The following is a 26,490-nucleotide window of genomic DNA, read 5'->3' as shown; positions in this document are numbered from 1 at the left end:
GTAAAAGCCGCCAGGGAATCGGTACAAGGGGAGTCAGGCAGGAATGAGATCTTATAAATATTCGGCCTTCATGTGGAGCAAATTTATTTTTTGTATCCTCAACCCAAGACATATTTTAATGCCTTTTGTTGAGCAATTCATCTCCACTGGAGAGCCCCAAAGATTTATTCACTGACTCCAGCTGACAGGGATTAGCAGACCCAAATCATTTAACCGAAGTGCTCTGCATCCTGCTGAGTTCCAGGTGTCAAAGACTCACTAAGGATGGACTCTCTTTGCATAGGTGATTTGATAAATAGTTAATAAAGCTAAAAAAGCCTAAAAGCAGAACTAGGCAAGAGTCTATATTCAAGAGATGTTTTAAAGCAATAGGCAGTTTGCTTGTTCTATTATCACCTTGAACAAATGAATAGATATAATCTGAAGAGAATACAAATAATCACTTCATCAGAAAACAGGTTTAAGTAGTTTATTCCTGTAAACGATACTTACTTTAACATAGATGTGCTTAAAGACGCCAGCTGGGATTAGTCAGTATACTGCAAAGTGGTTTAAGAGACAGTGAGAGATTCCTGGCTGTCCCAATTGTTTATGTTCTTATTTCAAATGAGCAAATTAAAAAATGGGTGCACTAAAGAAACTGAAAAAATGGAAAATAGCATGTAAAGTTATGGGAAAAGCCCAAGTATGTGAGCAGCTATCTTTATTTAAAGGTTTCCATTTGTAACAAATGCGTAAGAAATCCAATGTAATCTATATTTGCTACCAACTTTCAGAGAGTGTGATGGTGAACCTCTGGGGTTTGGCAGATGTCAGAGTTGCTGGGTGCTCCAGTGAAGTGAGTAATATGTGTAAAATGTGTATAAAATTGAGTAAATCTGTAGCCAAAGATGAACAGGTTGTGCTTGTTTTGAACTTATAAAATGGGACCGGTCAACCAAACAGGTGATTTTTAAAGAGAAAATGCTACCAGGTATGTTCTGTCATGTGAAAGTAATTGGACTAGCCAGTGGGAAGAACATAATGCAGCATGGCAGGCTTTAATTTACCTCTGGAATATTTCCGGTACCCTCAGCGTTTCCAGATCAGAAATGCTTTGTGATAAGGCTTTTCCCTTTCGGCACCACTTTTCAGGGAGGTACTCCCTTTAACCCCCATATTCTCCTGTACTTTCTCATGGTCTAAACGCCCCTAGAGCTCAGCAATTGTACATCACTACCCAAGCCTTTCTGACCAGCTTCACCCAGAAGTATTTGTCTATGCATGTAGATCTTTCAGAATTAGCTTATTTCAATCCGGATATAAACACTTAGTTCTTTAAACAGATTTTGTGTGATGTATAATCTTCAAAATAATGTTTGCCACCAAAAGGGTCCAAATGTACTACCTATCTCAAATATTGTGGAGTCTTAGATATATTGGTGTGGTGTTTTCTCCTAAATGTGTAATTGATAATCATAAATGATTTGTCTGTTTTATTCTGTGTTTGTTATGCTCCTTCTCCTTCACAAGTCTCATTACCCAACGTATTTGCTACAGGACTGATTTCGTCCCTACTGAAATTACTGTATACACCTCTTATCTTTGCTGAGAGTGAAAATTAGCACAATTTTGAGCACTCTTGTTCTGTATTTAGAGGCCAGCTAACCATCAGAGTTGTTAAAAATAGTTTTTGAAGTGCTTATTATTTTTGCTACTGGATCACATGTACCTATGCTTAAAAATAATAATAATAAAAAAGATTAATTCAGTTCCAAAGTATACAGGGATGTGATTGCTGAAAGTCAGTGGTATTGCATATTCTTGCACTAGACTCCAACTGGCTGCTTACCTGAAATACCATCCTTTTATGTGTTTTGTTCTGAGTTGTTTCTTTGGCTGATTTAAGAACTAAATTAAAAACAACTGATTATATGACTATTCAGGTCATGGTTTTGCTTTCAAATTTGTAGGATGAAAAATGCATCAGTAGGTCACTTCTGTAATATACTTTTTTTATGAAAAACTTTACAGGAGACTGAACAACTGCAAGTGAAGGGTATTAAATGTGAATTAGTTCAGATTCCAATAAAACATAAACTATTGAATAGTATTTCCTCGTTGAATTAGTGGAGCAAACTGCTGTTCTATTTAAATGAATGCTATTGTTATTCACATACGACCACTGAACACCCAGAATCATACCAGAGGTGTTATAAAGCAGATTGTTCCACTGATTTTTGACACACGGAGGTGCTGTCGGGGATGTCCCCCTTAGCTCCAATAAAGAGAACAGCCCTCCTGGTTTCAGACCATCACATTTTAAGTGCTAGTTCAGTGGATTGTCTTAGACTTAGTTGTGGTAGTGACCTGCCAGCGAGGACCTGTCCCTTGAAGTGGAGGCATCCTTTGTACTCATTTTCTCTTTGAACATGTTGCTTCCATTGAAGAGGGGGCAATGATAACCTGTTCCTAAGAGGTTCTTTACAGTTTGTGAGCTCTAAATCCTCCTTGAAAAAACAAAATAAAACAAATTTAAAGAAATTACTGCCAAACTTCTCCAATGATCTGGAATTTTATTCCATCCATATACATGCATAGTAACAACATTTGTTGAGAAATTATTTCTATCAGAAGTAGAACATTATCTTTGTGATCACCAGTTGCAGTATTGCTACTCTTATATTTAAATATATCTTATATATGAATTAGATTCATAATTGCAGCATTGAGTTTAGGGTTTTGTTTTAGACTGTGCCTTTCAAAAGATAAAACTGATTGATATGACCTCATTACTTACAATACTGCTTCCAGTAATTTTGTTCATTCTTTATAAAGTATTGCATTTAACAGCAAAGGTTTAAAAATTGAGACAGAGATGCATCAGCGAAAGAAAATACAAGTACTATACAAGAAAAAAATTGCCATCTTCATTTAACGTACGTTTCAGATTAAGAAAGTGGACAGAAACATACTGCTACATACAAATGCAAAGCCTAATGACTAAGGTATTGTATCTGCTAAAATATAAAGTGCAAACTGAGCCCAATTGTTCAAAAAAATTGAAATTTTAAGGCGAACTTTACAGCATAGTTGAAACTTCTTTGCAAGTTATATTTTAGCATATACACATATCTGCAACAGCATATAAGAAAAAAAAATCAGGATACACAAGTGCTTTTGAAGCTATTTCTAAAATGCTTTTCTGTATTGTTTGTGACTATTTTCTTTAAAATCTACTATACAGTGCAAACCATATGTGCTACACAATAACTATACAATAACATTACAAATGACTTTAATATAAAGTTTTTAAATAAAAAATAACATAACTACAGCTATGAATACTGCTGGTAAAATAAATTAATATTTTTGAAAATGGCACCAATAATACACTTTACTAATGGACTGTAATGAAATTACACCTTTAAGTCTTCAACTCAGCAATAGTGAAATCTCCTGATTGTCCAGATGTAATTCAAACAGCTTTCTTCAGACTGTATGGAACAATATGCTAAACACAGGTACCAAAGGTGACCGATTGTTTCATTTGACATGTTCTGCTGCATGTGACGAGCAATAAAACTTCTTATGAGTTATAAAGTTTGAAAGATTGTTGAACTGGATGTCACACAGTCGGCAATACTTCCCACTGGTTGGGGCCTGGGTGGAACCATTCACGCCTTTAGCTATACTAGACAACTGTTCCTCTGCTGTAGGAATTGCTGGAGAGACATTTTCGTTTGCAGTTAGGGGATTCTCAGAGATCCAAGAAGGAGACTTGTGCCCATCTTCATGCGGAGGATTCTGGGAAATGTTCTCTTGCTGGGGGTTTGCGGCAGGTCTTTCCTCCTGTTTTAGTCCTCCATTAACTATTACCATGCCTCGGTTTTTCGGCAATAGCGGAAGAGACTCTTTCTTCGGCACGGCACATCCGTTTGAAGGCGCCTGGCCTTTAGGAGATTCACTTTCTGTATTTGTGCTTTGATCTAAATCAGTATTATGAATGACGAGGGAACCAGAAATGTAATCACTTGGCTTTATTCCATAATATGGAGAAAGCTGATCTGCTCCTTTAGCTTTCTTTATTGCTCCAGGGTAAAGGCATTGTGGAAGAAACAAATGTTTGTTTTCTTCTTTTGTAGCAATAAGCTGGGCTGCTTCACTAAAGACTTTTAGTCCTTGAAGTGTTGCTAAGTGTGTGGAAAATAAGTTTCCATTAGGAGAGGACTGTTTCGAGCTTCCATTTTTCTCACACTTGATTATGCTTCTTTCGTAACTGACATCTGGGCTGTTTCTTTCACTTTCCGGGTTCTGAAACACCTTACTGTCAAGCTGTCCCAGGTCGTTACGCTGATGGGCAGTGACAGGGCAAAAATTCTGCTTGTGAGCCAGGTAGTTCTCAACCTTGTTAAAACTGATCTTGCATACTGTGCACTCGTGGTAGTCCAGCAGCCTTTTGGGAGAAGCGGACGTCCTCTCTGACGGGGGCAAGCATTTTTTACTGAGATCTATCGGCACATCCATCTCCAAGCAAGACACAGTGGAGTGGGGAGTATCACACTTTGAAACTGGAACGCACTTGTTAATAGACAGCGATGTTTCCAGATGCTTCGAGACTATTCCTGGAAAGATATCACATCGTGGATGGTAACATTCCCCAAGGCCCTCCGTTGACTCTTGAGTAGATGTGCAAGGATTGCCGAGATTAGCCACTTCTAGAAATCGCTGTTGAACGAGTGGTGGCCTTTGCTCTTGCTCCGGCAGGCACATCTCATACATCTTCCTTCGCTTCCGGGTCCGCATTGTTCTCTGCATGGCAGGCACTTTGTTGGAAGCGGACCTCTTCAGTGGGGGATCATGGCGAGTGGCACAGTAATACTGCTTGTGAACCATGTACGTCTCATGTCTGCTGAAAGTAATATTACAAGCTTCACACGTGGTCTTGTTAGGATCGCTCTCCCCTTCTACTAGAGGAGCACTGGGATTCTTCACATCAGAAGGTTTTCCGTTTATCTTCTCATCGCCATTGCTTGCAGCTGACAACTTCTTAGATTGTGCTGGGAAGTCTTTTTCGTGACTTTTATTGTTTGGCCCGATCAAATCTAAAACGTTGGAAGAGTTTATGCATGATGTCTGCAGAAGCTGATTCTCTGCATCTGATGCGTGAGGAGCTGCATTCAGGATGTTTATTGAGCTTTGACCATTACTGGGACTTACAGCTTCTGGCATTTTTTCTGGAACACTGGAAAAATCTGGTGACTTCGCCATCTGCTGCCATCGGCTGCTGCAGTAATGCTTTTTGTGTACCAAGTAGTTGTCCAAATTATTGAATGTTATGTTACACTCAAAACATGTAGCCCCTTTAGGCATCAAAGGACTGTAAATTACAGGAGGATAGTTGCTACTTCCATGCCTCAGTCTTCGATGAACCAGTTCAGACATTTTGGCTAATATCTCTGAAGCCTGAGGAACCACAGTGATATCTTGAGGAAAAGCAAACTGGGAAAGAAAAGGTCCCATTGGGAAAGAAGGACCAATATTAGGTTGAACTGGCGATGAAGCAAGTCTTGGACTGGATGGTTCAGATTTTATTTTAGTATATGAAAAACTTTGCTTATTTGTTGCAGGCTGGGTTTCTGGCCTCTGGTTTGGAAGGAAAAGTGGAGCCTTTTTTTCACATTTATCAAGTTCTGTATCAGAACTTGCATCTTTAGTCTGCATGGTCTTTTGGCTTTGGGGAACATCATTTCTGCTCAACAGGTCCGTTGCAGGCTGTAAACCTTCTTCATTTCCACTTGGAGAGTGTTCAATGTCACTCTCTCTCTGAATCTTGTTGCCAGAGACATGTAACTCTTGGTGCTGCAGTAGCTCCCTCTGGGTTTGGAAGCCAAAATGGCAGTGATTGCATCTAAAGGCAGCTTGAGTAAGATGCGAGAACAGGTGCTGATGAAAGTTAATCACCGAGTCTGCAGTGTAAGTACAAACTGTACATTTCAGACTAGCACCAGGGGGGAGAAATTCTTCCATTTTCACTCCTATAGAAAAGACAAGTAAAATGCAAAAATAAGGTGACTACTTTGCCCATCATGAAGTATACCAGAAAATCAGAAGGTACAAGTACAGTGAGAACAACTAATTTTCTTCTGATGGGATGATATTATTCACCCTGAAAATATTTGAATTGTTCAGAATTTCTTTCTTTGAACAGCCAGAGGATATTCCCAGACTTCTGCTCTGCTTTGGGGAGCCTCAGCATCCGCCCGCATTCAGCAGAGACAAAGGGAAAGAAAGAAGAAGGGAAGGGACAAAAATAGACTGGACTTACACTAACTGAAGAGGTCTTAGAAATTACAGTTTTAACTAAAGGGAACATAATGTTCCCCACACACAATCAGTGGAAATTCTGAATGCTCAGAAAGGTCAAAAGGCTCAAGGTTATGATGTAGCTTGAGGTACAGCTCTCAAACCCGGTGTGTGACAGCCACAGACAGAGCAGAAGCAGCACTTTCAGCATTATTCATGCTCAGCTCTTTGCCTTAGTGTGGGAAGAGGATGCAGAACTATCCTTGTCAGAAAGGACTGATGAGTTGTGTTCATTGTGAAGAAAGGAAGAGGAGTAAGACACGGCTTCACCAACACTTTATCTTCCACATATAACAGCTGAAGGTATCTACTGCTGTAATACAACACCTTTTCCTCATGAAATCACTACAGCCTTCCCTATCAAGAACAGTACATTCAAAGCCATCTTACAATCGCTGCTGAAACAAAAAAATCCCATGTTTCACAGTATTTTGAAACTGAACATGCTTTAAAAAGATGTAAGACCAAATTTCTCTACTGCAACAACACAGGTTCTGATTACCTGTTAGATTACCTGTTAGACAGGTAAACTAGGTTCATGGTAGTTGGAGAATAAAAAGCTGTAAGAATATTGTGGCTTAACATGTCGTTCTGTTGTATCTGGAAGTCCTCACTTCTCCCCTAGCATCAGTGACTCCCACAGTTCTGAGCAACATTTAAACTGGAACTTCTCTTGGCCTCAGAGGCCAGAAGGGAGCTCAGGAGATACACAGCACTTTAATCAGTGCTTCTTCCTCGTCAGGCAGTTTTTCACTAGCAAAGCGCACCAAGCTTTAGCTCCTCCACTGCCATGAGAAGGTGTTGCATATGCTTCCACATCATGTGATACAGTCACAGTGGAGTGTCTCTACAGACTTTTCAGTCGGGGCTCCATGCTCCCGTGGTGTGGGTCTCCTACAGCCCCCCGTGGGAACAGGAACAGAAGTCGAAGCAAACATAGCACTTGCTTACAGGGCACTTGGAAAATGAACGTTTCATTCCTACTGCAGAAGCTGTTAGAACTTGTGATAGTCTGTATAGAAAAATAAAGATGGACAGGATCTGAAGGAGAGCAAGAATGATTGAACTGACTGGTTTATGACTAAAAAGAAGGGGAAGGCCTGATGTTTAGCCTCTGATCTAAGAAAGACTTAAAAAGATTCTTACTGGAAATTCAGCAGGATCTCAGATCTGTGTCCTTCAAGGAACACAGATGCTTATCTCTAGATTGCAAGAAGACATGGCCATTCACAGCTCATGACTGAAAACCCTCTCAACACCTAGGCCAATGGTATGTCACTAAACGCAAAAAGCTGAAACAACCCTTTTATATAATGGCTAAGATTTCAGAATTTTCCTCTGCCTGGGGAAAAATGAAATTGTTATCTTCCAGGAGTACCTGGTTCTAATTACTAGGCTGAAAGATATGGTCTTGTTTAGCTGCTTTTGTTGAACCCATTCCTACTGTTCCACTGGTTCACTGACAAGTGAAATATTTGCTAGTCAAGAGACAGAAAAAGGCAATAGACTGATATTCAAAGTTAAGATCTGGAAGCACAAAAAGATCTGACCTCTAAGTAAATAGCTAACTGTTGTCTCTATAAGGAAGTTCCTCACTCAGCACTCTTTCAGTCCTGTTCTGGGAGGCACCAAAATCCTCCAAGGCAACATGATGCCTTCTAGATTTGTAATTGCTGCCCAAGTATCAGAGGAACATTTTTCACTTCACCAAGTCCACAGAGTGGACTCCCACTGCGCCAGCAGTTTTTACACTGCAGCTGAATAAGGCTTCCTTCTGTGAATAAAGCACACATTAGAGTCCTTTAGACTCCATCCATGTAACTGGAGGAGCAGGAACTCCTATAGGACCCTCTTCTCTTTCCAGACACAGTTCTGTGCATTAGACAGCCCTACACCTGACACTTTCTTATTTGCAGTCTTTCTTATTTGTAGCTTTTTTCTGCTAATGAAAATGCAGAATGTTCTGCAAACTCGTAACTTGTGTTTCCAGACCTAATTCAAAACAAATTCAAACTGCACACTCAAAGGACCTTCAGGGAGGGAGACAAGACTCCTGCTGAGTTCCAGATCTTTAATCTCAGGAATTTTGTAGTCCCACTTTCCATGTATCTAGTATTATAATTTTAACAACAGGGACAAAGAAAAAGCTATCCTCATTTATATTTATAGGAGGGAAAAGAATATTGTTGTGAAACAAAAAGCTTTTATGAAACAAGTGTCCTGGGAAAAGCACACAGAGTCCTGGACCCTGGTCCTTAAAGCCCCCTGCCTAAGAAGGCTACTCTAGGACCCCGGGATCTTATTTCAGAAATAAAATGGTGTGTATTTCTCTGCTGAGCATCAAAACAGGATAGGCAGAGATTGTAGTCTAGCAGACTCATGTTTGGTGGGTGGAATCTCTGAGATCAAGGAGCAGCAGTTTAACCATGTCTGGATTGCTGAGCGTACCTTCACCAGTAAAGAAATGCTGCCTGTACGTGTGTATATACACACTAAGAGAGAGACGGCATTCAGATGAGGGTTAGTAAATAAGAGAAATGACACTGATTACCTGAGAGCTGTGCTTGGTGTAGAACACAGGTCACAAAACATTGATTTTTTGGTAGAATCTACAACCAAGGCTTGCATATATTTGGAAAGACATTGATCCACTGAATGTCTATAGTGAGTAATTCTTCAAATAGCTAAATGTAGATGATGATACAGGACAATACATGGTACTTACCACTGTGAGAATTTAGGTGCATTTCCAGAGCTCTTGCGTTAGAAAAACTTTTGGTGCACTGCGGAAAGGGGCAGACACTGGATATCTGCTGAGCACTATCTTCATTCTCCTCTGGCAGCTGAGGCCCCTCTCGTTGCCTCCCACTGCAGTAGTACATGAGATGGGCCTGCAGGTTCCGCTCGCTTCGATACCAAATGCCACAGGATTTGCAAGGGAATATGTCCTCTACAAGCAAATATAACCAGGTGCATGTTAGCCACGGTGCACTCAGTGCCAACCAATTAACACAGCTGGATTAATTCCCCTCATTTCCCCATTAAATGCATGCTTATTTAATAAAATACTGAAAACAGAGTCATGGGTTTATTAAAATGTCACTTGCATGTAAGAGACTGGATGTGAGAGACAGCTGTTTCTTTCAAAAGGAGATTTTAAAAACAGTTACTATATAAAAAAAAAAAAAACCAACTAGAAGTTTTTGGCATGTAATTACTTAAAAATGAAATGAAATTAATTGTTTGTCATGAATATGCAGTAGTAAATCAAGAACTATCTATCACTACTACTACTATCACTACATCTTTCAATTGTTTGTTTGTTTGGTTTTTTTTTCCTGTGTGCACAGGTCTTTCCAGCATTGGATTTTGGAATTTTTGAGTGCTAACTTCAGATTATTCTGAAGAATGTGTATTTTCAGAATTCTTGTGCAGTTATTACTGTAAAATCCTGTTGCTCTGACACCCAGGAGGCCAGACTGGATTATGTTTCCTTAAAATCCTACAGTGTTGACTGTAATATATTAAGCAGCACATTTATTTCCTGGGTTCCTGTTGTTATTAACATCAGAAGTTAAAATTTCTGATGTACTTTTTTCCTCTTGTGTTTTGGTAAATTGTTGCTGTTCCACTCTTCACTATGCAAGAGGGATATTTGCTAAGAATAATGCAATTTTTCATTGTCTTCTATCCCCAAGTGTCATCATCCTCTCTGAGGGGCAGACAATGCCCAGGTTGCACAGAGTGCTTCCCAGCAGCAGAGGGAGTAGATATTTTGATCATGTACTGAAGGCTACATACTTCACTCATGTGAAGAGTAATAATGAATACTGTGCATTTACACAAAGCAGAGAGATGTGTGGTCGTTAACATCCTGTCAGAAGGATACCTACACAGAACATGTTGTGCATCTGTCTCGAAGGACAAAAGACCTGTTTGATCTTTCTGAAAGCTGAGCTTGTCACCCTATCACTAAGAACAAGGAAAAAACCCCAGTCCTGCTAAATTTAAAGCTACAGGGTCCAGATTAGAGCACTGGAACTTCTTGTTTAAATCACAAGAATGATCCCTTCCACACTTTTTGCTTAAGTCAATTAACACCTTCCCCCTTCCTGCGTACAGTTCAGGAGTTACCACAGGCCTAGGATCATTCCCTGCAACTAGTTTGGACACTTCTTGTCTGTTTTTGAGACTAAGAGAGGATAAAATTTTGAGTGCAGCCAGACTGTGCCAGCTGGCCCCAGCATCAGAGAATGAGCAATTGCAGTCAACATCAAAACACATCTTGGTCAACATTAAAACTTCCACTGACTTCAAAATGCAAAAAGCTGCTAGTGATTGTAATTAATTTAGTCTTGAAGAATGGCTGGCGGCTCTGAAAATATGACGTGTATCTGATGATGTAATTCATTATCATTCATGACAATTTATGTTTAATTTCAGATATTGATGTATACAGGACAACTGCTCTGTTCCAATTCTTTTGGGTGAACAAACGTGAACACTCCAACACACGGAAATGGGTCTTGTCTTTGTTAAATATCTACAAATACAGCCAAAATGTATATCATTTAGTTTGCCTCTCTGACTGCATTGCTAATGATTGTCTATTTTTGTGCTCATGAATTTGCATAAAATATTTTCACCAATACCAGTTTCTATTTTCCCTTTCCCACTGAATAATTGTGCATGAATTTAAGACACAGACGTTTAATTGCACAGTTAGTATTGCAGTATATGCCACTATTAAAACATTACTGAGACAGCTTGCATCATTTGAAATGTCCATCTCATGCGAAAGCTGACATTTCAGCATTTGTTATTGGCTTCAAATGCTTTAAAAAAGTCAAACCATTAAGGTTTCCACAGAAGAGAAAGTCCACAAGTAGTAACAGGAAATTTTGATATGGGAGACATGTCTAATTTGAATTCATTTGACTGCATTCCAGCAACGAATTGAACTTTCTTATTATCTTTATGATTTTACTTCCAGACATCTTTGTTTCCTATGGGCTAGATGGCCAGGACAGTCTGTAGCTCCAGTTATGCATGGTCAATATATAACTCCCATTACATGCCATGCAGAGGAAATGCATTTGAGGAGTTTTGCATGGTGAGAGGATGGGATTCCAGGGAGAACAACGTATAGGGATGGGATCTGAAACTATTACTCCCCTAAAGTGATGCAAAATAGATAAAAGCCACTTGAAGTGAGTATTCTAATTCTTCAGAAGCAAAATATTTCAATTTGTTTCAATGGATAGTTTCCAAATATTTCAATGGACCAACTCAGGAAATGAAACATTCAAGTTCAAGCTAAATGAGCCAAGATGACATTTGAATTTTGATTTTTCAAATGAAAAAATGTTAGGGAGAAAAAAACCCTACAACACTTAATTTTTCTAGAAACTGTTTTTTTTTCAGAGATCTAGCAAAAGAATGGTTAAGAGCTGTCTCACTACGAATCCAGAGGTGTATTCAGCATATTACTGGATTCACATTTGGCTCGAGACTTTACTGAAAAAACCGAATTTTACGAACTCAGTAAATATGGAAACATCCCCATCTGGTCAGAGTCAGAATTGGAGCAGTGGGGGAGGGCAGAGGTTCTGGACAGTGAGATTTGTTAATGTTAGCAGCCTCCTGGAGTTAAGAGTGCAGAGGTTACTCCAAGTTGCTGCTAAACCCATGTAGCAAAAGCTAATGTACTGTAAATTTGGACCCCTCTTAGCAGCAGAAGTAGTGATGATCAGTGCAGTTTTCCAGGGCTCTGCAAAAGGCAGCGTTGGCAGCAAAGGTGTTTCCAGAAATTTGAATCTGTAGAAATTTGACTACTTGGCTTTGGCCAATAGTTGGCCCTCATGGAGATTTTGCACAAAAATACATCCTTGGGTGAAACAAGCTGTGAGTAAGCAGTGGCCCTTTATACCAGGAAACTCCCTGGTGGCTCCCTTGCAGCTGTTGGCTATAAACCCTGGTCTGCCCGAAGTGTGGTAACTGGGTGGTCCATTTTAGGGGCTTCTGAAGAGATGTGTTCTTTCTTTCCATTGACTATCACGAATCATTACCAGAAGCTGCAGCTGTAAGCAACAAGCTTACTTGAGCATCAGCGGCTGGACTTTGTGAGCTAACAGGCCCGGCTGATCTACTTTAACAGTTTCTGATCCTGCTGCCTGTGGGAGCAGATCACAGAACCTCCACACGAGGGCACGTCAGGTACTCCGTGAGGCTTTTGCAGAGCCCAGCTGCCAGACCGCTCTTCTCCTCTGATGTCTGCGAGTTCATCTGAGATGGAGATGGATCAGGGGGGAACAAAAGCAGATTTTGAGCTGTGGTTTTTAAGTCGTGTGGTTTCTGTGGTCTGGAATTCACTATCGCTGTATTAGCTCTTTGTGTGTGCCTTAAAGTACTGCTGTTTAAAAAAAAAAAATAAATGCCAGAGAATAGTATTCATCACTTACTGTTCACAATAGCCGTAGGCAAAATAGATGCCATTGCAGCTTGTTGAGGGAGCAATTGTATTGAGTCCAGCAGGCGTGCGGGATACATCCCTTCTGTGAGAGTCATCTGACTAGCAGCTTGCAGCCTTGAGTCAAAATCTACAACAAAGGCAATCAGCTCTTCACCCTCTGAGATGGCCTTGGTCGTGGTACACCAAAGCTGCCCTCCTACAGGAAACATAAAAGGAGAAAGATTTAATTGATGATATCAGATTCCAGAACTTAAAACATCAGTGCCGTATCTTGCCACTCTTTTTCACGTTTTGATGGTTTGTTCAAGGTAAAGAGGCAAATAATTTTCTCTTTGCCATCCTCCTCCTATGAATGTTCAGTGTAGAAGAATAGGAATGCAGGAATGTAGGAATGTTCAGTGTAGAAGAATAACACTTCAGAGATACTTTTCCTAATTATTTGCAGCATGAATATTCATTTTAATTTTTCATTTTGTCTCCGAAAAAGCCAGCACTATGAAAATCAAAATATAGGTGAAAATATTTTACACGGCACTTTTCTATTCATTACTTTTCACCAAACTTCCTGTATATTTTTTCTTAACTCCAAGTTTGTTTTATTTTGAATACCAAATCACAGCACAATAAAGCCAAACAGCTGCAAGAAAGAAATCAGATTTCCTCTTAAGGGCGTTCTTCCCCTCCCTTATGTTTGCCACCCTCTTTCTCTGAAAAATCTTCCCTTATGTAATATTCTTCGTAACATGACTGCTTTATCTCTGCTTACACTGACTGAACTTCCTGAAAAGAAGATATGCCAAAGATCTGTTTCATAAAGGCTTATTCAAATAAAGGTTTGTTTAAAAGGGGGGGGGAGGTGGAAGAACTTTCATCAAACAGTAAGATACACTATAGCTCTGTGCTGCAAATGTCACGTGTAGTGCATTAAAAAGAAAATTAACTATGCGAGTACATCTACTAATGTATTTGAATGCGATAGTGAATGCTCATTTATTTAACATGTTTAGACAGGCAAAGCACTTATATTGTGTTATCTACACTCTCAGGCCTAGATACATATCCAATGCAGTTATGCCTGAAATAATGTTGCATACTTTATATGTTATAAAGCTTTTTTTTTCCTCAGGTTTTGTATATATAGAAAAAGCTATATGTTGTATTCATTAGGCAAGCAAAAACTCTACTCGTTTTGATAAGTAATATTGCTGTGTTTATCTTTCGGCATAACTGCCTTTTCAACTGCACTTCATTTTTTTCCCCTCAAAGAGATTATAGTTTTAAAACAACTTGTTGCAAAAATCTGGTAGAGGAGATAACAACAGTGTATGATATGCCACAGCTAAATGGAAGAATTAGGACATTGTTTTAGAGAAATCTTGGACAATTAATTAAACCAGTCTATTAGCTTTCAAAGATGAGCAAACAAAACAGCATCAGTGACAATGTGTTTCAGTGGAAAAATAAAGCTAAGCTTCCAGACCTCAAAGTGGTGTAAAAGTTTCAAAGCAGAAAATTGTCTTTGTATTTACCCTTCGGTAATACAGCAGTTGAAGGTGGCTCAAAAGTTTACAAACAATTTACCGTAACAGGACCAAAGTTTATTAAGGTTTACTACCCTCCAAAACTACGGTGTTAAACGGTATAAATCTGAGTAATTTCCTCTAAGAATATGATGATGAAATGTGAAGATAGTACCCTAAACATCTACAAATGCAGAATCCTAATGCCCAAGCAGAAATTCAAACATTTGAAAAGCACGGTCTGATTTACTGCCTGCTATAAGTCAGGAGTAAACATAAAGAAGCTTTCAGAGTTAAAGAGGTGTAAAACCTGTTCATGAAAGAACCAGGCTAAATTCCTAAAGCATATTTAGTTAGTCTCGTAGGTAAAAGTACATGACACACAAAGCAATTTGAGAACCTGGAACTGGGTCCTCTTACTGCGAACACCACACAGCTCACTTTCTGGAAGGAACAAGGTTTTCATTATTAACATGCACTTCTATTTTATTCATATACAAAAGGTGCAATAATCAACCAACATGTTTTAGTATACTTTAATCTAGAACAAGAGCTCTTCCTGGGCTGTATTATTCACTCGATTTCTTAATAATATAAAAATGAGTCACTGCAGAAGAACCAACTGAGACTTCCTCTACCCCAGCAAACATCTTGACACGCTGTACCCTTGGGAGGGAACAAAATAAGAAATCGCAGTTGATTACTGGGTCTCCAGCTGCAATCGGTCTGGATGGGCTAAAAGGCTGACTCAGTCTCCTGGTGTTAGAGCTCCTCAGGGTGTTGACTCATGTCCAGCAGCAGATTAGACTCGGACAGCTGAAGGGAGCAGTGACCTCGGCAGCCTGCGCCACCCAGCTCCTGGAGACTGTCACACCTACAGCCGGCACAGCCCAGAGGGACGTGCCACCGCTCTGGAACCACAACAATCTCTCGCTTGGCTTTTTAAAGGAAACCACAACTACAGAAGTTTAATCCACTCCTGCATTTGCATGCAAACTATCAGCCCAGCAGGATGCTGATCCAAGAATTACACAGTTATTTTGTTTTCTTTCATCCCACTCTATAGAAAATGAGGGATCGTGACATGTATGTCCATGTTCCCATCAGTACATGGTATCACGTTAAGTTAAATCCCCAGATGAACTCCCAAATGCTGCATGCGTCCAGCTACTGGAAAGGCAGTACACCACCTCTGCAGCAACATTCACCCACAGGGACAGGACACAGCACAATCTCCACTTGTCCCCTTCTGTGCCTGGTTGCACAGGGTCAGGCAATAGCTGCTGTTCTGAGAGATGCAAATAACTCTATTCCCCTTAATGCAGTGAATGCAAGTACACTGGCCTTCGTGCACAGCGGGAAAACAGTGGAAGAGAAGCCTTCTGGAGCCTTCTACTGCACAGGACAGGAAAATGGAATGAGGAGAACCTGGCAGAGGTTTCCAAATTTAATAGGAAGTTCCAATCATGACTATCACATGAATTATTACACTTTCAAGACACCCTTGTCAGGGATCAGGGCTTCCTTACAGGTAGTGGTTACAAAACAGGAAAGAAGTTCTTGCTTCCCACAAGCATTTCTAGAAGCTAAGACACGACTGACGTACACACAGTAATTTCTCATGAGCACAACATCTTTTCGTAAAGCAAAGGGCAGCATTAATGACAGACTTTCAAAAAGATAATAAGAATGTCTCTAAATAGTCTTTCCCAAGAACTGGTGGCAACAGAGGAGACAGGAATCACAGAATCATAGAAACATATGGGGTTGGAAGGGACCTCTGGAGATCACTTAGTCCAAACCCCCTGCCAGACTGGGCCTACCTATGGCAGGTTGCACAGGAACTTGTCCAGGTGGGTTTTGAATGTTTCCAAAGAAGGAGACTCCACCACCTCTCTGGGCAGCCTGTTCCAGTGCTCTACCACTCTCACAGTAAAGAAGTTCCTCCTCACGTTTAGGTGGAACTTCTTATACTCAAGTTTGTGCCCATTTCCTCTTGACCTGTCACTGGACGCCACTGAAAAAAGGCCAGCCCCATCCTCCTGGTACCCCCCCTTTAAGTATTTGTAAGCATTGATTAGATCCCCCCTAGGTCTTCTCTTTTCAAGACTAAAAAGACCAAGTCTCTCAGCCTCTCCTGGTAGGAGAGATGCTCCAGGCCCTTAATCATCTTTGTGGCCCTTTGCTGTACCCTCTCCAGCAGTTCCCTGTTCTTCTTATGATGATTCTTATGATTAGGAAGATGTTTGCTGCAAGCATTTGCAAGACATGAAGATTTCATAAGGGAATGTACCTGTCTGTTATTTACATGAAATGAAGTTTTGACTAAGCTGGCTAGAAAAAATTTAACCAGCTGTTCCTTCTGTCAGAAAAAGCTTATGGGAGTGAAATGGTTCTACCAAAGCTTTACCAGGCCAAGTTTCTCAGTCCTAAGACAGACGCAGCCATCAGAAGAAGGAAAGACATACAGTTAAGCTCTAATAAGGATGAGTGACTGACAGAGCCTCAGAAACGAAGTCATGGTTATACTATTTGGTTAAAAGGCAAGACAATGGTGGGCTGGCGATTTTGGCCCTCTTCTCAGCTGTAATGAGTAGACTGCTCATCCACTTTACTGAAAAGGGTCTTACTGGTTTTATGTGGTGGGATGAGAAAAGTCTAATTCTTGTTCCAGTGCAGAAGGAAAGTCTCTGGAAGACTGGAAGACTGTGACATCGGAAAGATGTTTTCTCTAAGTCTAGTCCTGACTCTCTGAAATTGAAAATGAGCTTCTGGTGCCTGAAATATATTGTTTATATCTATGATTAAACAAAAAAAAAATTATGATATATAAAACACACATGTCAAGCAGAAGAGGAGAATAAAAATATCTGTAAACCCTGCATATTTATTTGAACTCTTTTTCTAGTTCACTTTGCAAGGAATTAGAAATGCTCATTTAATCACAGAAAGTTGAGAAAGTTAGAGAATATCGTGTTGTGCAAACTAGAGCAAAAAATTACATTCCAATTGCATTGGCATGAGCTCTTTATCAAATGACATCAGCCACTGAAGCAGCTATCTGATACCTTCAGAGTTTCCACCAAATGGAAAGGTTATTTCAGGATTCTCGTCTTTGTCTGCATCTTCCACTGCAAACATTTTTGCTGCTTGAAAAAATCCCAACACTCTTAAATAAAAAGAAACCCAACAAACCAACTTTCTGTGCAAAGGAAAAAGTAAGGTCTTGATGTCCCAGAAAAACTGTGGACTTACTGTTCTTTGTAATGTTTATGATCAAGATTCTTGTGCAAACAGATCTGGTTCCTAACAGGAAGCTTATAAATCATACTCATAATTGCTGTCAAAACTGCAGTGGAGTGTACTGCAAGTTTCGATAATAAAGAATAGAGTCACAGTTCAAACTTGATTACATTTTGGAAATTCATGCTGCTCTTACAAGAATCAGTGGTCTTAAATATCTTCTTCTCCTGCCAAATTTTTCACTTGCACTTTTTATTATTTATGAAATCAGTGTCTGCACAATGTCATGCAGACCTCTGCTGATAAACTCTAATTAAGATTAAGACAAGCCTTTTGGAAAGGATCCCATCATTAGCAAACATGATAAACACAAAAATACTCCCTACTTGTCAACCAGGAGCAATTCAGTAACCTAACAGTATTATCTGTTGCTAGGCTACAGAGCTGACAAAGCTTCAATTATATTGTATGGCCATACCTATAGAATACTGTATAAGCAAAATGTATCTAATATAAAAGCATTTAACTTCATCCATGCTATCTGTAATTCATGGCTTCATTCAATGGCAAAAATCAGGTTAATAATTACATAGCATGCTGGAAAAAATCTTAGCGATGTGTCATGTTTGCACAATTTTTTCTAATTTATCTCTATGATTGATAGGCATTTGCTTTGTAAAAATAATAAAATGCAAGCAATGGGATGCTGTAAACCACAAGCGCAACTACATCTGGGCTCATCAAGATATGGAACCACACTTGGTATAAAAAATATATAGTAAATTGAACCAATTAAATCATATTTAGATGCAGTTATGCTCTATCTTCTGTATTCAGAATAAGGACTACTGTGGTGATAGATATGCATGCTAATACTCAACTTTATTTCATGTAGGACAGACATCCAAAATACAAGAGAAACTTGCTTTTCTGTTTTTTAAATAGCCCTTCTACACTTGGATTATTTATTTTTAAACAAAGCAACCTCAATTATTCGATTTGGAAGCATCTATTTGCTCTGAACATTTAACTAAATCTATGGCCCTTCATCTGTTCTGATGCTACCCTACACCAGTCCCAAGGAGGACACAAACCCCAGCACAGTAAGCCTTCCAATGGTGGGCTTCTTTTTTTCCTGCTTATGTTTTGCAGAGCTTAAGGAGTGATCATTTGGGGTCTGTGGGCCACAGCCTGAAAAAAAAATATATTTAAGAACAGATTACCATATTAACTCCACTGGGAGAAAAGAGCTTCATAACGGGTGGAACCATAAAGCCTCTTGATTCATACTGTTGCTTTAGGAAAAGTGACTTTAGAAAGCAAGTAGCTAAAAACAACATTTCCATTGAGTACAGATGTTTCATGGAAGGAAGTGCAGCTATTTTTTTCACAGATGAAGAGGCGTAATGACAATATAAACTTATATTCAAAGGCAATGCCAGTTTTCCTGTCTTTAGTATCAGTTAATTTTCCTTGCTGAACCATTTGAATCTAGTTTTTTTGACCCAGAAATGGAATATATCATTCATAGAAATTTAGGAAGTCAATGCAATTTCTATTAAAACCAATTTTCAGTGCCCGTTAATTCAGAAGTACTACTTTTGTATAGTAAAATTTGTGCTTACTGGATTTGATTGTATTGCTGCAACAACATAATAGCCCATTTCCTGTACACACATCTTTTTGCAAGAAGGGTCAAAAGACTATCAGAATTTATTTAAACAACAGACTGTTACTCTTAGCGACTTCCAGGCACCGTCCACTGAATTAAACGTTCTCTCAATGAAATATTCCAATTTGTAAAAAATGATGCTTTTTAGTAACGGTAATGGGGGCTGGAGTTAATTTATTATCTTCTCTCCTTTGTTGCACAGGTTAAGCATTTAAGGAGAATTTGCACATCACAATAGGATGGGATCTTCATATTTGGGTTCCTTCTGCTTCTCACCCATGGGGTTGTGACGACTCAGCATAATGAATGCCATTTCAGTGTGGCACAAGTTACCGGGCAGATCTCTAATTTTTGACATGAACAAAGTACATATATCTATATGTAGACACATTGTTTAATAAAAAATTATAATTAATTCAAATCCAATACTGTTGAAATTTTTGACAGTAGAGTGGTACAAGGAACAGAACTTATAAATTATGTGTGCCCCTTCTTTGAAAAATGCTTTGGAGGTTTCTTTGTGCATTGGCAAATACAGTAGGAATATGAGGTATTGTGTGGATCCTCCTGCACAGCACCTGATAAAAGAATAAAGAGCTGTGACATATTCTTAAAACAATAGAGGAATTAAAGAGAAACAATGGGCCAGCTGCTTCATTAATACAATCAAAAGAGAGCCCAGCACAGAGGAGTCCAGATAATTAAGCACTACTCTTTTAGACCTTTTTTCTATAATAAAATTGCTAAAAATTTATTAACTACTTCATAGTTGTTAGATAGATCTATGTACTTGTTTATTTAGGTTGATTAATGCCTTTTCAGTATTCTACAACATGCCAACTCATGGTTCATACAAGTTTTTGAATAAAATAATGTTGGAATAAGTGATATGGATCTGTGGTATATACAGCAATAAATCAAAAGCATTTTGTGAACAGTCCTTCCAGTTGCTAAATAATTCTTTGCATTTTTCACATGCGTACAAAAAATATACACTTTGCACAGCATTTTTGCTATTCATATATTTTAATGCCAGGGTTCCAACCATCTCTCTGTGAAGTGTCTCAAATATCACCCCGGCAAATTCAGATTTCTCAAACTCTCACAAAAAATAGTTCTAATGCTACATTAAGATTAATGAGATGATTCCCTAGCATCTTCTATCATTTTTCCTTGTTTACTGATCAAAGGAGATTGCCAAAAGATATTTGACCTTTAATTTTAAATAAACCATTGCATATTATAAGCCTGCAGTGTACTGACTGCAAAAAATGTCAAATCTATTATACTCTATAAAATTAGATCAATACAGTGGACAAACCAGTTCTGTTGCCACTTCTACTATTACCTTTATGTTCAGCATAAAATATGGAGCCTGATTCATTTTTCACTCACTGAACAAACTGCAAAATAAAGGAACTGCAACGATATTTTTCAGAACAAAACAACAGAAGAATGCTCAGCTTAAAGGCACTAGCCAAACTGATGAAGGCTGGCTTTAAAATCCCTTCATTTTGAGATATAAAATGCCTGACCAGAAACAGGGAAGAAAAATACTCCTTCAGAATCTAGCTCTTACTCCTGCACCTGAGTCAACCTGAGCTTTGGGCCTGACTTCAGCTTAGTCATATGCTGGCAGCCAACAGTGGTTTTGTCCGAGTAGATGATTTTACAGTTAAAACTGTCAGGTGTTATATAGCTGCTGACGAGAAAAAGAACTCGCCAGTCCTAGAGGAGTGAACTCCCAGAGCTGGCATCTCTGTGTCAGTGCCAGGGTAGGTCTTTCCCCTGCTGCAGCACCACTATTGCCAACATCGCGATCTGTATTGCAGCAGCTCTTCAATTAATCCTGCAAAAACCTTGATTAGCTGAACCCCAACCAAAGCACATTGTTTCTGAAGAGCAAAGAGTATAACAAACTCTTAGATTGCACCTCTTATTTTTTTTCCACTGTTGTCTGCCTGCTTTTTGTTAGTTTCAGGATTTCTATGTGTTTTCCCCAATTAAATGGCCGGGTGTAACACTCAACAGAGCTCTATTAGGTAGAGAGGCAAAATAGATTAGTGCTCTGAAAATATTCACAGGAAAATAATGTGGTATTTTTATTTGCCATTTTCCCCCCTGATAGAGCTGTCACAGCTTATTTACCACAGGGGGAGACAGTTAAACCCATATCCTTAGAAGTTCTATGCATTTAAGAGGCTTATATATCTCTTCTGGGACCCTCGTTCAAATCCTGGGCTAATCAGAGTGAATACATATCTTTCTATTAGATGGCTCTAAAAAGTCTTAGGTGATATCAGTTCCTGGTGGACGACAGTCCACAGCGTAAAACTATTAAATGTTTGGCACAAATGGCAATACTTACGGAATGAAGCTGAAAACTGTAATATCCTCCCACATCACAAGAAGTTAAGTCTGCTGCTCAGAGGTTGAAATTAAAGCCTGCCACAAATGCTAAACCTGTTATATTTCCTTAATTCAGCATAAACGCAAACAAGGAAGTCAAAGGAGCTCTTTCACAAGTTTAGCAATTTCTTCCATTTTTTTCCCCTTTTCTTTCCAAATTCCTGTTTTGAATTGAGTGCTACACCTTTTTTACATTTGAATTGGGCCTCACTTGAGTGTTATTTCAGAATTTACTAATCCTTCAGAAAGGAAATGATAAACAGCTTGAAAAAAAACGATAAACCCTTGCTGACATTGCCCACTTTGCGCTCCCATCACCACTAGCTCCCGAAGAGCTAGGACTTACTGTCGCAGCAAACTCATCTACCCTTCTACGTTTTACAGGATCAGGGAACGGGCACTCTCCAAAGACCTTCCCAGGAGACATTCCCAGGTGACCCCCAGTGCTGCCCCCAGCTTTTGTGGATGCACCAAGTTTCAGAGAGAGAGAAAATGGGCCGCTAAAACCAACTACTCTGGAGCAGGGCTTTGGATACACACATTCCTACAATCCCCGCTTCCCTAACAGCACAGCTGTAAGGTGACCTTTTCGTAGCCTTACAAACACAATCATGCCTGTGGATTGTCTTTTCAGAGTTATTTTGTGCGACTGGAGTGTATGAAAAAAGGAGGTGATTAAATGAGACAATAGATAGGCTTTAATGGCACCTCTTTCTTAGAGAGAAAGCAGAGTACGCTACATCTTATCAATGGATTTTCTGCTGTCTTGCACCTGCTGCTGTAGGGCTCCTTTCTTGCCCCTGGGCGAATGTAGAGTGAATGGCAAAGGTACCTGAGCGGGAGGAAGGATTATATAGAGGGAGCTGGATTGATAGGTTGTATTTGTAAAGGAAATAAACACATTAAATAGAAGGACAAATGGGGAAGTTATAGAATGGCAAAACTGAAGTAAGAAACAAATATTGGCTATGAGACCTGGTTGCTTATTCAATACAGGGGCCATGCTCCAGAAAAAGCTCAAGGCTGTGCCTGAAACAAAAGCCACCTTTTATAAGGAAGAGAAGCTGGAGCGTTCAGTTGTGTGCGCTGTAACCCTGAGGAAACAGTTGCTATTGTTGCTAGCTGTCTTGGACCTTTCCTCGCGCTAACGTTCAGCTCCCAGGGTGAAGTTCAGAAACTAGTTTACCTCAGCTAAAACAACCATGGAAGCAAAGCAGCACTTCTTGATTTAAAAAAAATCTTCCTCCCACTGAAGCCATTGGAACACTTCACATTGGCTGCAGTGGAAACAAGACTGTGACAAATCAGCGGCTCTCTCAGGAAACGAACAGCTAAGTAAAAGGCATTAAAAGTAGATTTGCATGTTAGTATGTTCTCAAATGTAAATGCCATAGAAGCTACAATAAGCTACAATAACCCCAGTCTTTTCTATTTAAAAGGTACCTCATTTAAAAAAAAAAACAAAACAAAACACACTACACCACACCCACACAAACCCCACAGCAAACCCCTAGATTTCCTCCAGATATGTTAAAAAACAGGTATCATAGTCATGCTTTTTGAAGTAGAAACTAGAAGTGAAATGGACTGAAAACTCGTGAGGATCAGGAAGCATCTCCACCTTCCCAGCTATATACAATGTCCAAAGTAAACAAGGACTGTAAACAAGCACTGTAAACCACTGCCAGACTACCCCTTAGGTCATCTAATAAGAAAGACTGTTAACAGCAGAAAGCAAATCCTGTAATGGTAACAGCAAGATTCAGCTACTTCTGGCCACAATTGAAATAAAAAAAGATTATGAATGAGCAAATAGCTAAGACTCTTTCTGTACACACTAACATGGATTAGCAATTAAAGAGGATTCTGTACTTGATGATTTCTTCCAAAACAGGCTTAATAAGAAATACCAGTTTCCTGAGCATCATACAGGTGCACAGGAGCTGCCACTCTGCCTGCCTGGTCAGCATGATTTCTAAATGGCCAGGAAAGAAGTGACTGTATACCCAAAGGCAAGCTGTCAAAATTCAGGCTGCAGCTGATAAACTGATTACAAAGCTGCTTAAGACTTTGCTTGTAAACAAAAGCATTTATCAACTAATAATTTGCAATAAACTGATGTAACTCCCAGCTGAGCCCCAAACTGTAATTGTCTTTACCATCTGCCTATTAAAATACCATTCTTCATCACCAAGCAGGAGCAGAAGGGAGAGAATCTCCAACAACTACATAACTTGCATGCTTATAAATAATCTGTGAGCATTTCACATGTTCATTATGATTGCCAGGTTTCGTGCACTTCATTTTCTCTTCTTGAGAGGCAAAGAGGTGCTGTAAAGCGGCAGAAAAGAAATTAATAAATACCGCCTGGTGCAAGAAAAAGTTATGTAAGTTCATCATACTCTGCTGTTTCTTAATTTTTTCCTCTTTTTGCTACTCCATAGGAATATCATGATGGAAGCCCCCTCAAGCACAACTTTGCAGATTAAACTCTCAATTTCTTTTCAACTTGTCAGTTTTCATTACCTTCCTTTCTTATGCATTCACTTCTTACAGCCGCTTCAATGGGGAGCCAGTTAAAGCGTGCTGGCTCCCCAGGGGAGGATCTGCCGGGGTCTGAGGGATTCTGCAGACTCCGTGGACCTCTACAGGGTCACCCGTAAGAGCATTTTGCCTATCTCGTTGAGGGACTTCCTGAAAATTAAGTGAATGTACATGCTCTTATTTTCAGCATTAGTCCTGAGAGAGGTGGTAGAGTTTAGACAAAGTTCAAAATTAACAAATCCACATACTCTAAAGCTGATACCCCCTGAAGGAGGAATCACTTTGTTAAACGCCTAAAATATTCAAGTATGAGGGGGAGAAAACAGGAGAACTGATACCGTGCAGAGAACGGCAGCCCCTCAAGATGTGTCTGCATTAAAAATTGAATTTAACAGAGAATTGCGCTATGATTTAGAGCAATGCACTTGACCAAGTATTTCTGCAATCTGCACTCTCAGCCACCCACTGTTCTAAACGCAAGGCGGTGACCAGAGACCTACAATTAGTTTACCTCTTCAGAAATATCTGCACAAAATGCACAGATGCTTTAAATGCAACTTGATTTCTCATTGACTTCCCAGATTCAGGCTAAAATGATCTATTTCACTGAAGTGAGGATTTTCATGCGTACAGAACACATTTTAGGCCATCATTGGGAGGAGAATGGAGATCTAAAAGAAAAAGAGGAAGGTTCCTCCTGTTAATTGATTGTTGACCTGCTAATTGTATTGAAATGCAGGAAATTAAAGGATGATCCTCTCCCTCATGCTCGCAGAAGCAGTCTCATTTCCTTCGGTGATAATCTTTCTCTACCTCGCAGCTCCTTTGTCTGACCCAGCGTTACTGCCAGCGTTGCCTGAAGAACATCACTCACCCCATTCCTCAGAATTAAAAAAAGAAATCAAACCTCGAGATGGTTTGGGACCTATGGACTTAATTGTTTAAGATACATGCTACTCAAGACAATTATGCTTGTAAACTAAAGTGATTCTACATGTATAAAATTATGCATACTATGTTGGCTGAACCAGGTCTCCACACCCCAGTTTGTATCCACAGTACTGGGATACAAAAGTATCCCAAGGGTGAAATGGAAGGAAAAATGAACCATAAGCTGTATGGATACAAAAAACGTGTAAGAAAATATGGGGGTTTTTTACTGTTGTGAAGAACAATTTTTGTTACACAGTAAGACATGTTGATGAAAAGCACGTTTCAGTTTCAGACCACTGTAGTTAAAACTCATCATATAAATTATTTAAAAAGTACAAACTTTAAGTAACTTGGTAGGTTGAGATCCTTAGCATGATAATGCTAACTTATGTTATGAAGTTAAAAGGATCACAGTTTTAAGGAGTTGGGCTACAATGACTTCTTTTAAAACATTGTCAAAAAAATACAAAAATCAGAAACAACTGGAAGAGACTGAGCAGGAATTCGCAATTCTGCGTGGCTGCAACACAACAGGCCGTTTGCTGAATTTGCCACTGAAATATTATTTGTAATAACCAGAATTATTTTTTTTTTTCATTTTTCAAGCTCCTTAAAAATCACCATCTGCCTTTCATGCAAATAAATCTGAACATGAGACTGATACAGCGGAAGAGTTTTAGGAGAACAAGGTAGACCAAATACCATAGAAACACTTCTCAAGCGTATGGATTTCACGTTACACCTCCCATTACATCCCTTACACGGTGGATTGTGTGAATTTACGTGAACAGCCCAAGCCACCAAGCCACCCCCAACCACCACGCAGGGTTAACTAAGGAATGAGTCCATTTTGTGGCATTTTTAGTGTTTTCTTTCACATCCCCCCCACTCCCCTCAGGCCCCAGCGGCCTTCTAGAGCCTTCCCTGACACGAGGCCGCCCCGCCCCGCCCCACAGCGCCCCTGCCGGGAGCGCCCCTCCACGGGCCGCGGCGCCGCCCCGCCGCCAGCAGATGGCGCTGCCGCCTCGCCGTGCCGCCGGGCGGCGGGGGAGGAGGGGGGGAGAGAGAAACGCACACGGCAGGGCACCGGCGCCATTATTTATTTAATTTTACACAACACTGCACATCGCGCCACCGGGGCTGATAACGCCGGGAGGTGTCGGGAAGTTTGATTAAGCCCTTTCCACGCGCGCCTCCCGTGCCTGCCGCTCTCCTGACAATCGTGTCGTCGTCCCCCTCCTCTCTCCCCCCCCAACCCCCGCCGGTCCCCCGGCGCTTTTCCTGTCGCGACAGAGTCGGATGCTCCGGCTCCCATGAGGGAGTGCGGTGGTGAGGGATCACGGTATTGCCCT

General features: G+C 39.9%; 1 protein-coding gene across 1 annotated transcript in view; it reads right to left on the bottom strand.

Annotated features, from left to right (window-relative positions):
- Nucleotides 1-2,538: 2,538 nt before the first annotated feature.
- The window catches only part of ZFPM2 (zinc finger protein, FOG family member 2), a 109,929-nt gene continuing 85,977 nt past the window's right edge, over nt 2,539-26,490 (bottom strand). Inside the window, exons 2-4 of the mRNA XM_014965615.1 lie at nt 12,807-13,013; nt 9,071-9,295; nt 2,539-6,017 (exon numbers count right to left, since the gene is read on the bottom strand). Coding sequence (XP_014821101.1) covers nt 3,526-6,017; nt 9,071-9,295; nt 12,807-13,013 — 2,924 coding nt within the window. The 3' untranslated portion in view covers nt 2,539-3,525. The remainder of the gene's footprint in view (nt 6,018-9,070; nt 9,296-12,806; nt 13,014-26,490) is intronic.

The sequence above is a fragment of the Calidris pugnax genome, unplaced genomic scaffold, assembly GCF_001431845.1.
Source record: "Calidris pugnax isolate Ruff unplaced genomic scaffold, ASM143184v1 scaffold41, whole genome shotgun sequence".
NCBI lineage: Eukaryota > Metazoa > Chordata > Aves > Charadriiformes > Scolopacidae > Calidris > Calidris pugnax.
This window is presented reverse-complemented; position numbering and strand designations above follow the sequence as displayed.